The 12,897-nt window shown below is 45.9% G+C and overlaps 1 protein-coding gene across 1 annotated transcript in view; it reads left to right on the top strand.

Annotated features, from left to right (window-relative positions):
- Nucleotides 1–12,897, top strand: part of UNC5D (unc-5 netrin receptor D) — a 578,354-nt gene that overhangs the window by 528,518 nt on the left and 36,939 nt on the right. The window contains exons 12-13 of the mRNA XM_012809266.2: nucleotides 8,704–8,872; nucleotides 10,459–10,686. Coding sequence (XP_012664720.1) covers nucleotides 8,704–8,872; nucleotides 10,459–10,686 — 397 coding nt within the window. The remainder of the gene's footprint in view (nucleotides 1–8,703; nucleotides 8,873–10,458; nucleotides 10,687–12,897) is intronic.

Raw genomic sequence — 12,897 nt, 5'->3', positions numbered from 1 at the left:
GGACACTGTCGAGCGGTTGAAACCTGCACGGGTGAACCAGAAGGACACTGTCGAGCGGTTGAAACCTGCTTGGGTGAATCAGAAGGACACTGTCGGGTGGTTGAAACCTGCGCAGGTGAATCAGAGGGACACTGTCGAGCAGCTGAAACCTGTGCGAGTGAATCAGGACACTGTTGGGTGGTTGAAACCTGCGCAGGTGAACCAGAGGGACACTGTCGAGCGGCTGAAACGTGCGCGGGTGAACCAGAGGGACACTGTCGAGCGGTTGAAACCTGCTCGGGTGAACAAGAGGGACACTGTCGAGCGGTTGAAACCTGCTCGGGTGAATCAGAAGGATGCTGTTGACTGTGTTTCTTTTTTTGTTTTTGAGACAGAGTCTCACTCTGTCTGTCCCCCTGGGTAGAGTACCATGGCATCATCACAGCTCACAGCAACTGCAAACTCGTGGGTTCAAGCGAGCCTCCTGCCTCAGCCTCCCAAGTAGCTGGGACTATAGGTACTTGCCAAGATGCTCACCTAGTTTATTCTATTTTTAGTAGAATGGGGGTCTCACTTTTACTCAGGCTGGTCTCAAACTCCTGAGTTTAAGCAATCTGCTCACCTCAGCCTCCTAGAGTACTAGGATTACAGGCATGAGCCACTGTGCCTGGCCTTGACCATGTTTCTTGGAAGTAAAATAATGAACCATAACATAGTCTGTCTCAAAACTTTCATAGTGACTTACGTATACCTATGTGGAGCTTTACTTTGGAGACTGTGCTGGAGATTGTAGGAAGTGAAACAGTGAACATGGCCCGAGGTGCACTGACTCCTGTGTCAGATGGCGAGGGGTCTGGGAGATGACAGGGAACCAGGAGGCAGCCCTCAGGCCTGTCCAGCATGGCGGCTCTGGCGGCAGGTGGGCAGGTGGGAGACCGGCTTCCCAGGAGGCCCACGGCCTAATCCCTGGGACTGTGGATATAGTCCCCTACATGGGAAAAGAGACTTTGCAGATACAATTAAGGTTATAGAGCCTGAGGAGGAGAGCTGCCCCTGGCCCAGCTGAAGGCCCTTATCAGAGGAAGGTGAGAGTGTCAGAGACTGATTTGAAGAGGCCATGCTGCTGGCTTGAAGATGGAAGAGGAGCCTCGGGCCAAGGAATGCAGGCAGCTTCTAGTAGCAGGAAGAGGCGGGGAAATGGATTCTTCTCAGAACCTTCGGGAGAGCAGTCCTGACACATCCTCCCATCAGCTCAGTGAGACTTGGGACCTAGGGAAGGTAATAAATCTACACAGTGTTACAGGGATGTGTCTGTGCTGTGGAGCAGTGGGAGCCGCCACAGGCCTCTACTGTGACCGAGGCTTTGCTCGGTGTCTGGAAACACAATCTCAGCAACTTCCAGGCCTCTCCACTTAAATTCCAGGTTGGAAAATATGTCCCAGGGAACGTGTTTCTTCTTTCTCCCACTGCCCGTCCACCCCACCTCCACGGCCACCACCAACAGGGTGGCGTTCCCGCTGTGTCTCACCGCCAAGATGTGGCTCCAGCCAGGTCACCTACCCCATGCCACGTTTCCAAACATCCAAGGAGTGTTGAGCCCAACGGTGCCTCCTGCGACCCTCCCCAGTCTAAAATGAAGTGATTCTTTGAAACAGGATTCCAATTGCCTCCAGAGAAGGCTGCTTTCTCCATTCAAAATGGAAATGAATAAACAACTGAATGGACGTACGGATGTCCGAGCAGCACGTCGCCTGGACCCGCTCTTCTCTGCTCCTCCTCGCTCTTGTTCATTTTAAGGCACTTTGGGCGAGCCGTCATCTCACTTCTCCTAAAAAAACAAGCTAAATACGAGCCCGACACTGCATGAAAGATGAGGCTTAAATTGTGTCTAAGAACTGGTGATTTACACATGATTTGTGATTCTGTTAGTGTATTAATTGGTAAACACCCTGAGAATGTGTGTGTAAACTAAAGCAGTTTGACATATGCAAACAGCGTAATCTCTCGGTGTGATGTTGCTCAAATTCCGGCAAATTCAGACACTCATTCCAGTGTGTGTAATCCCCTCCCCGTCCCACTCCCCACACGCCACCTCCCTCCCTGTGATTCTATTGCAGATAATACCAGGTGGGTGACCCAGATCTTTAAACCCTTTAGTAGAAGAGCCATATGCTTCTCTCCTCAGTAAATGGTGCTTGTTGTTTGTTGGAATCTGCTCTGCTAACTGCTCTCTTCTCTCTACCCAGTGAATGGAGCATAATGGCTTGACGAGCGGCGACATTATTTCCAGTCACTGCTAATCAACCCTGAAAGCTGAAGCCTTTTCTTATTAATACACCTGCTACTTAGAGAAAGGGGCGTGGTGACAGTGGAACAGCTGAAAAGCAGCAGCCGAGTCATAGCATCAGCCGGGCCTACATAGTGAGCTCTGAAACTGGCCCAGCGTCCAGACTCCATCTGGGAAGCCTACTCTTTATGGGACAGAGCACCAAGCTCCTGGTGCGTGAGCTGGCCCTTTGGGTGTTTCCTAAGGACTATGCAACTTTTTTCAAATGTCAGGGTCAACCCCACCTTGCAGGTAGATGAGACAGGGAACAATGTGAGTTCCTGGGCCCCGTCCCAGAAATACTGAATCAGAGCGCTTCATTGGCGGAGTCTGGGAATATGATTTTAAATAAGCTGCCTGGGAAATTGTGACCAGCATTACAATTTTAGAATCACTTAAGGACAAAAAGAGGGGTCTGTGGTGATGCAGAGAAGACTCTGTTCAGCGTCACTTCTCCCCCACCCCCACCCCCGTGCCCTGCTCCTCGTCCCCATTCTCCCCTTTCCAGGAACCTGTTTTCTGAAAGCAGACACTGCAGTTGCCTGAAGTAAAGTCCTCAGGACGTGTAGTCGCAGCCTTGGGGTTGATGGATGAGAAACGCTGGCTCTAAAGAGCCCATCTCTCCAGGAGATTCTGTGATATCATTTTCCTGGGCTTGATCTGAAATCTCTGGGCAGAGTTGGCAAATGAGACAGGTAGCTCACGAAAAGAAAGAAAGAGGAAGGAAGGGAATCTTAAATCTTAATTTTTATTCCTACATCAAAATCAGATTGTTTTAATGAAAAGAGAATAATGGTAGTTAGAACTGCATGCCGTCTTCGGTAGGAAACCATAGGAGGCTTGGCGCTGCCTTGCTCTCGGGGCTCAAATTTTCAGACCAAGTGTGGCTTCCATCTATCTGCCTTGATGTCTGTTCCATTCAAATATGATTTAATTCTCTATCGACCCAGGTCTGGCATAGTAAAGCCATCATTACTCTCCTGCCTGGATCCCCAAGCGATACTCTGGGTGAAGGTGATCAAACCTACATTAATCTGTAAGATAGACCAGAAGGAGGAAAGGAAGGACTATGATTACCAAGCCCAGCGTGACGGCAGCAATAGCAGTAGAGCGTCATCTGGAAACTTGGAACTGGTTGTTTTGCTCAAAGAAAGGGACATGTCACAAGTCTACCCTCAGGTCAAGGTATATTGTGTGCAAAAGTGCAGTGTTTGGGGAGCACCCACAGCCTGCCCTGGCCGCCGTGGCGCTGACCTGCAGCCCGACCTCCTGTTGGCACGGGCGTGCAGGTTGATGCTGTGGACCGCCAGGCACTGGGCAGTGTGGCTGGACCGGCGCCTCACGTCCACCAGCTCCTCCACCCCCCAGAGTATCATTTCATCCATGAGTCATCCATGAATCATCCATCCATGGGCCTGCTGATTTCATTGGGGTAACCCTGGAAAAATTCTCCCTGGGCCTTCTGTCTTCATTCACTCACTCAAAATTTTTATTTTATTTTTTTAATTTTGACAAAATTTCAAGGAAAAGCTAGCAAGTAGAAAGAATTCTGATCTATCCTGTATTCAGATTCCCAAAGGTTATTATTTTACATTTGCGGTATTCTCTCTTCTCCTTTGGGGGGTATACACACAAATGAAATATATTTATGTACATATCTGTCTTTTCACCCATTGTGAGCAAGATGTTCCTTTACACCTACATACTAGCGTATATATCCCCCAAACAAGAAGCTCTTACATAAGCACGGTAGAGTCATCAAAATAGGGAAGTAACACAGATGAAATCCTATTACCTACTGGACAGACCTTATTCCCATTTCACCTGTTGTCTGAATGGTGTCCCTTTCAGCAAATGAGAATCCAGCCCCGTTTGTTGCCTTCTGTTGGGGTGCATTGTTAGACCCCTTTGATCTGGCAAGGTCGCTGTCGTTCTGTTTCACGACAATGGTGGCTTCTAAAGAATGCAGATCACTTTCGTAGGACGTTCCGCCTGGGAGCAGCTCTGATGTCTCCTTACCAGGAGATTCTGGTTGTGCACTCCTAGTAGGAACGTCACAGCAGTCGTGCTGCGTTCTCTCCATCCCGTTCCTGGCAGCCTTAGTAGCTTATGTTATGTGGTGTCTGCCAAGGTGCCCCACTGTGGAGTAATGTTTTACTGTTGGTAATTAGTTGAGTCCTTTGTAGGAAGATATTTTGCAACCACGTAAACAGGTCTTTATTTTTCAAGCATTCACCCTGGAGCATCGTTTATGATTCATGTCTGACCTAGTGTTGATGTGGTTGATTCTGAACAATGGTTTTCTATATGTATTACTTGGTTCTTATCTCTTATACGGTAGAGTTTCCCCTTCCCCTCCCCTTCATCCATTCATGTCAGCACATTCTGTAGATTCTTATAGTATTACTTGGTGGGTATAATTCATTACTATCATCATTTACCTTGATGATCAAGAGGTCCCAGATTTGATCAGTGAGAACCACTTCAAGCTGGCCGCTGTGTCTTTTGCAATGAATATTTCTAAGTCCTCACAACCACTAGATATCAGGAATTGGGGATACAGAGATGAACTAAGCAAAGGGAAAAGTTTCCCTGGCCTTGTGGAGCTCACCTTCTAGTTTGTGGAAGACAAATAATAAGGCAGTCATACTAACAAGCAACTGGTATATGGGCACTTGGGGGCATCACGTGTGGAGAGAAAGAAAAGCAGAGATCAGCCCTGGGTGAAGACTGTGTTGAATTACCAGGGCTTGGGCAGAGAAATCCTCACCACTGGGTATCATTTGAGCAAAGACCTGAAGGGCCTGAAGGAGCTTAGTGGTGTGGACATCTAGAGAAAACTCCGCCAGGCAGTGCCTGGCCTTCCAAAGCAGTAGCAATTCTACAAGGCAAGAGCAGGGGGGCATTTTTAGGAGATGACTCGGGTGGCTGGTTGAGGGTAGACTGTGTGGGAGGCAGCGAGGACGGGGCAGGAAGACCCGTTCCATTACCAAGGAGCCTCAGATGCCCAGAGCACCCATTCCCAGGGCACCGAAAGTTTTGGTGGAAATGTATATTGATACAAAGACAATTTATTGAATAAATAAATTCAGCCCTCTCAGGAAGCAGAATTCCTACAGAAGTAAGATCTGGCCATTGAATCATTCAGCTTTTTCTATCCCTACAAAGCATTTGACCCATGTGTGTGCGTGTGTGTGTGTGTGTATAGGAAAAAATATAAGTAGCAAAAGTTCCAGGCAAACATTTTTTTCAATCTCCATACCACTCAAGGGTGTGTGATGCGCCGATGTGGTTTGTATTTCGGTCCTGAAATCACTGCTGTTATTAGTTCACAGTTATTATTAGCTTTCAGCAATTTTAGGAAAACGTGTTGCCTTTTTTTTTTTCCTTTCTCCCAGCAGGGAGATCACACGGCCTGTCATGGATTATACAATGTGGGAAGATTTAAATACCACCTATGCTGTCCTTAGGAAGCTTCATCTGTGTCCACACCCAATTAAAGGCTTCTCTCCCCAGCCTCTGTCCTCAGATGTCCTGAATCTTTCTCCAGGATTTCAGCTGGACAACATTCCCTTTCCCTCTGTCCCCCTCATCTTGCCCTGGACTGTCACAGTGGTAAAGAGAGGAAAAGTCCAAGCTGGTCACAGAGATCAGGACCCTTGGAGTCAGAAGCGCAGGGTTATTTTTCAGCCATCACCTTGATCACTGCCTCTGTGACCTTATGCTGTTAACACCTGCCTCCACAGGTGTGTGAAGAGCTTTAATTAACATTTGTAAATCTACCTGCCTGCTACAAATAGACGGTGGCTGAAAAGGGCAGATTATTATTAATCATGGGGAAAAAATGGACAGATTAAGTTTTATTCCTTCACTGGAGAGAGACCGACACCCACGGATACTATTTTCATCATAGGAAGATTAAATATAAATCTTGATTGACTCACTTTGCACTCACAGAAATGCCCGATGCCTGTGACACGCAAAGCCCTACACTGGGCTCTGCCCCTTTCCCGGCAGGCTCTGCCTCTGACTCCCGCTGCTGTTTACGTTATTACCGAGAGGAGTCTCGCTATTCAGAATGAGAGTGAGAGTTCATCTAATTAGCTGATTTTAGTTCATTTGGCATTAAATAATTCCCCAAATTCCCATATGTTTGAACAATATGTTCAAGAAGGGGGCTGGTTCTCAGAAAGCAATTAAGTAGTTCTTTTAGGAGAGCTTGTCATTGGTCACTCATAAGCATCCCTGCTCTTCCCGTCCATGAAGAATGCAGGCAGCAATTACACAGAGAGCACTTAACCCTCTCCAACGACCGCTGGTCAGCACCCACGCGCAGGCCACCACTTCACGCTGCTGACAGTACACATCCGAATTGTAAGTTTTTTTGACACCTCAAGTGCAGTGGAACATCCATAGTTGATCACCTGCCTACGTTGACCTCCTCCTCAGGTTGACCTAATTTTCACGGAGAGGACATGCACCACGTGAACGGTCAGTACTCATACTGGCCTCCGTCCTTGGGTTGCCCACCTCTGTATGTTACCCAGTTCGTTAGTCCCTTGGGTGGTCAACTTACAGAGGTTTCACTGTGTATCGTTTTAGGCTTTTCATAGAGCGTTTGCAATTGCTAGTTCACAGCTTTCCAGTCGTCCTGCTTAAAGGGAAATGCAGACATGTGCCCGGCTTAATCTGTGTTTGGCTTGGTAGGAAGAATTGTCATTTTTGGACTGGTGATCACCCCAGCGGAAGACTGAGGTTTTTGAAGCATTTCCAGGGCTGCCTGGGGCGGGAGGGAGGCGACCTCAGGTCGTAACCTCCACTCTTTGGGGAGATGCTCCTGTTCATCTACGTGGCTCAGCTTTTACGGCAGCAGCAAATTATAGATAATGAGCTCGAGTGTGACCGTTATTGGAGAGCAAGGGGAGACGTCAACAAAGGCAGTTCAGAAATGAATAGCACGTTCCAACCGTGTTCTTCAGCCTTTTCTGTTTCACAGCACTCTTGAACCTGTAGTTAAACTTCCACGGCGCACTTAAATTATGTTGATCAAAAAAGAGCACCCAAAAAGAATATACTTACTGTGCTTTGAACTTCTTTCTAAAAATAATTTAACTAATTATCTTTGAAACTTTTTGTGGCACACTTAAGATCCTTTCATGGCACACCGGTTGATAATCACTGGATTAGATGTACTCACTTATAAAAGCTGTGTGTTTATATAAAATGATGGGAAAGGCAGTATCTTTTAGCACTAAATTTCGCGTTCATATTGCCCATGGGGTTGCTTTCTTTGTCAGGGACAGCATATTTAAATGTTCTTCCTAAATAGAATGAGCGAGGGCTATGGTAATAACACCCATCTTAGCCCTCAGGTGGCACTGCGTGTCTGTGAGTCCTGAAGTGCTCTGTTGACTGTATTCAATATCATCATATTTCTTAAAAGTGAAAATCCAGCAAACAAAACCAAATCAACTTGCTTATTGAAGAACTCATGCAGTTGGGGGGAAATAAGTGGACTTCTGGGTCTGTCTCACGGGTCGCATCCTGTAGACCAGCCCTGCCTGCTGTTTGGGAGCAGAGATTAAAACATGAGCCAAGAAAAGGAAAGGTGGAGGGGTGTGGTGAGGTGCTCTTATTTCCCTTCAGTTGAATTCCACTTTCTTTTATCTGTCGCATGACTCTGCATTCCCGTTGTAAATAATCCACAATAGAGAAAAATCTGAACCCCAGTTCTAGGTGGAATGATGTTAAATTCAGATCTAAAACAAAAGAGTTGAAGGATGCATGTTTATGTGTTTTATCATGCACATTTATAGCTGTCCACAGTTCTGTTACTATATAACCTGGGTATTTATTTGTGCATTGACCAAAACCAAATGTTTTCAAAGCCAGGATAGACACACTTGCTCCATGTATGTTTAAGTACTGTTTAGTTTCATAATAGTCCGTTTTATCATTTAATAGCATTAAAATCAGTGTAGAATGTGTTGTTAGGTAAAAGGAATATGATGGTCCTAAGTTGATCAGGTAATTCATTTTTGTAAAAGTCTTTTTTGGTCATTGATAATGTTATTAACAAGAATATGGATTCGGCAGCTGGTACGTGGACCCACCAGCCAGGGCTTTGAGCTCTCCCAATTCTGCCCTTTGCAGAGACACCTTTGTCATTTTGTTCGTTTGTTTGCAGAAATTTGAGGTCTAGGCTTCACCTCACAGTGCGCCTAACAAGTTCTAGACACATGCTCCTTCCCCAGACCAGAGCTTTGTGACATGGCGCTACCCAGAAGGGAATCCCAGGAAGGAGCTGGACGAGCCTGAAGAAAACTTCCGTCTGTAACTTATCACAGATGCCCTGCCCTTGACACACTTCTGATTTCACTCCTTTTCCAACTGTGCAGCCTCCAGTCTGATGGGTCTGAGGTGCTTCTGAGTCCTGAGGTCACCTGTGGTCCTCCAGACATGATCGTCACCACGCCCTTTGCGCTGACTATCCCACACTGTGCCGACGTCAGCTCTGAGCACTGGAATATCCATCTGAAGAAGAGGACCCAGCAGGGCAAATGGGAGGTGAGACTCAATTCTTCCTTTTAAACAATAGGATTAGGATAATCTATCCATGGAATGGATTGAACCGTAACCTCTCTTAATCAGCATTTTCTTGTTTTGCAAAGGGCTGATAGCGAATGTTTATAACATCCTTCAGGGTGTTGGCTAGTGTGTTTTTCCCATGGTAATGGAAAAGAGCGACCAGGGAGACTCCAGAGATTTTCAGTTTGGTTTGAGAATAAGGCTGTTTTAACCTACACAGTGCTGTCCACTGTGGACCTGGTCACTGAGTCCCTTCACTTCCTTCTAGGCCGTGTCCCTAGTCTGTGGCCTCTGGCAGGCTGGCTGTGTCCATGAAAGAAATCCCTGTATCTATATTTGTCTGTCCTGGATGTTAGGACACATCTATGGTTACAGGAACACAACAGGTGGTTGATATACGTGTGGTGAGTTAATGAATGCATTGAGAATTATGATCAGTGTCTGTTTTCATGGCTGTAAGTACATGCAGAACGGATGCAGTATACAGAAAAAGAGACAAGGAAAGAAAATGAGGATCCCGTAAGGGAGGTTCCCGACGAGGGAGACAGTCACAGCAAAGAAAGATTGCAGTTGAATTACTCTTCTGAGGGCGAGTTCTGATTTATCTGTCTGATAGGGCTCCCTTTATGTCCGTCTGAAGTCGGTTGGCCTGAAAGCAGCTGAGTTATCTTGCTGCAGCACAATGACCTATCCCAGCCAGCCCTGGGGTCTTGCCTCCTAGGAGGTGCTTTAGGAAAACCAAGTAAAAGGAAAATCGTGTTTCTTTAGAAGAAGAAAATTCCACTTGCTGCCATAGATTATATTGGCTCTGCCCAACTATGTTGAAACTGGTCTGTTGTCTTTGTTCTGGAAGGCATGCTGCTACTATTCAGTCCTCCCACAGCCACAGGCGGATTTCCATGAATTTCACAAAGGGCCGGGTTTTGGTCCCTTCCCATTATGTTTGGTTTTGCCTTGATTTTTGCCATTTTGGGTTTTCTTCCTAGCACTTCCTCATAGTCTTCTACACCTAGATGGTGTTATATTTCTATTCTTCTAAACCAGTCTCACATACTGAAGTTCTTATCAGGGAGGGTAGAATATTCTAGCACATCTTATCCAAATCATTTATCCCAGTGGTCCCTTGTGAATAATTTTGAGGGAATTAAAGAAGATAAAATGTTTGAGAGAAAATAAACATTACCTAAGGATAGCTAAAGAGTTTTCAGAAATACTCCTTTGTTAAATAAAATAAGTTTGCTTATGCACATTAGCATTCAAGATTTTATTAACTCAACATTGAGCAAAGTAACCACAAATAGAATTTTTAACGTGATTTTTGTTGTTATTACCCATTATGTGGGAATTCTAACACTTTGAACATAATAATTTCTTGAATTCTTGATGTAAGTAGTTAATTTGATAGAAGAGGAATGAATATTTAACATCAAGATAATTAGGATAAAAACACTTAACCAGTAATTTTTTTCATAGTATTGTTAATTTATTTACGTCCTGGCAGTGTAATGCTCATATTGCATCTTATTTCTGAGCTGAGAGAATTTAACATGGCGGTTTCCCAACAGGAAGTGATGTCAGTGGAGGATGAATCCACATCCTATTACTGCCTTTTGGACCCCTTTGCATGTCATCTGCTCCTCGACAGCTTTGGCACCTATGCCCTCACTGGAGAGCCAATCACAGACTGTGCTGTGAAGCAACTCAAGGTGGCGGTTTTTGGCTGCATGTCCTGTAACTCCCTGGATTACAACTTGAGAGTCTACTGTGTGGACAATACCCCTTGTGCTTTTCAGGTATGCCTTCGTTGCATAATTCTTCTCTCGGTGTCATGAAAGTATGGGCTTCCTGAAGATCAGTAGCCGTAGAAAATTCTTCCGTGGAGAGTCTGGAGAGTAAACCTGCCCGCCTGGCTTGCCTGGGATACCGATCTCAAACAGGAGTCTTGTTCCTGTGTGTCCGGCAAGGCAAGAGGGGCTGAGGTTTTCGGCAGTCCAGAATAGAGAAGGGTTGAATGAGCATATACAGAGATCATTGGATGATGAATTGTGATACCAGTGACAACTGTAGTCAGAATTCCGAAAACAAATACCCAAATGCAGTAAGCAGAGATGGGGAAGAGTTTCTGAGAACCGCTTAGAAGCTTTCATAAATGGGTATGATTCAGAAGCAAAGAGAAAGGGGGACCATGTAGGAAAATGGGCCCAGGAGGGTGGTTCACACCTGTCCTCCTAACACTCTGTGAGGCTGAGTGAGAGGACTGCTTGAGGCCAGGAGTTAGAGACCAGCCTGAGCAAGAGGGACGCCTTGTCTCTACTAAAAATAGAAAAATAAGCTGTGTGTGGTGGCAGGCGCCTGTAGTCCCAGCTGCTCCGGAGGCTGAGGCAGAGGAATTGCTTGAGCCCAGGAGTTTGAGGTTGCTCTGATTGATGCCACCACACTCTACCCAGGGTGACAGAGCAATCCTCTCTCTCCAAAAACAAAAGAAAAAAAAAGGAAAATGGCCTGAGCCACAGGAACAAAAATAGTCATTTTCTGTGCAGAGGGCATTGAGAAAATTGCCTGTGTCAACTGAAGGTTGTAGTTAGGAAACAGTTATAAATCATGCCTATCACCAGGTCGTCATTTTATATCCTGGACACATAGTCTATTAATTATTACGGCTACTAGGGCAGAGCTGGTTCAAGGTTCCTTTCCATTTTGGGTACTTTTAATCATGTAAGATTCATTTTAAATTAGCTGCTCACGAAGAGTGCAAGTTTATTAATAGCAGCCGGATGGTGTGAGATGCCCATGTGAGCCCTGCCCATATATAAATAGCGCAGCTCTCCTGACAGACCTCATTCCCAATCTCTGCTGTCCCAGTCTTGGGTCGTTAAGTCCGTTATGCAGAGCATTTCCTCCGTCACTAGATTTTAAGACACTGAGCTGGAAAATTCATGTTTACCAATAGAAAAGATACAATGACCTGAATTCTGAAAATAAGCCAGGCAGGTGACATGGTGCCAGCCTGTGTTCCCCAAGCCTGCCCCCTCCCCGACTGTCTCTGCAGCAGCGCAGGTCATTCTGAAGGGCACACACGCTTCAGTCTTTGGCTGCTTCAGATCGGGGCTTCTCTGAGAGGTATGCCCTTTTGTAGAGGAAGGAGCTTCAGGGTGAGGAACTAAAACCTCATCCTGTGATTGCCATTCTATGCTCATCATCTGCTCCCCCACACCCAATGAGAGGAGTTTTCCAGTGGATAATACACAGCAGTCAGGCAGGAATGAATGTCTGAACACAGAGGTTTGTCTCAGGGTCCCGAGCCACTGCTCCATGTAGAACCCACCTGGACTCCAGTCGGGGCTTCAGTGACTCAGCTGGATTCCCAAGGCTGAGTAGACTGGAGTCGCCATGGGGGATCCTGGAAGATTTCCAGCCCCCAGCTCATGCAGATAACCCCCTGCCAACTGCTGTGAGTTGTTCACACAACTTGGACGTCAGCCCTTGTAACCAGTTCGGAGTTTTCTCTGAATAACGCTCTCACTGCCAAAGCAAATAGCGGCAATAGACATTTACCTAAAGACTTTCTTCTTAGTGAGTTTCAGAGAATCTAATTTCATTCCTGTCCACTGCTTCCGCATCTTACCAGCTCAACTATTCACAAAAGAGGAGAAATTACTCCTTTTCAGACCACTCTCCATTTCGGTTTCTAACCTCTCCTTTTTTGTAATTTTCTTAATAATTGTTTATTAAAGCATAACTGTACATTTATGCATTTGTAGGGTACATGTGCTGATTTTATATACAATTTGGAATGCTGACATCAAACTGGTTAACACAGCCTTCACCTCTCTTACTTAATTATTGTGTTAAGACATTTGTACTCTACTCTTAACAGATTTGACACGTACCCTTGCAATATACACCATAGGTGAGGCCCCCCTGATTACCATCTCTCCACCTGCCCTCTCCCTCCCCTCCCCCTTCTCTTCCCTCCTTCATCCTGGTCTATAGTTGTGTTTTGT

This window comes from Otolemur garnettii, unplaced genomic scaffold (assembly GCF_000181295.1).
Source record: "Otolemur garnettii isolate 467f Iridium unplaced genomic scaffold, OtoGar3 scaffold00102, whole genome shotgun sequence".
In the NCBI taxonomy this organism is placed as follows: Eukaryota; Metazoa; Chordata; class Mammalia; order Primates; family Galagidae; genus Otolemur; species Otolemur garnettii.
Note: the sequence above shows the minus strand (reverse complement) of the source record. Positions and strands in the feature narration are given on the sequence as shown.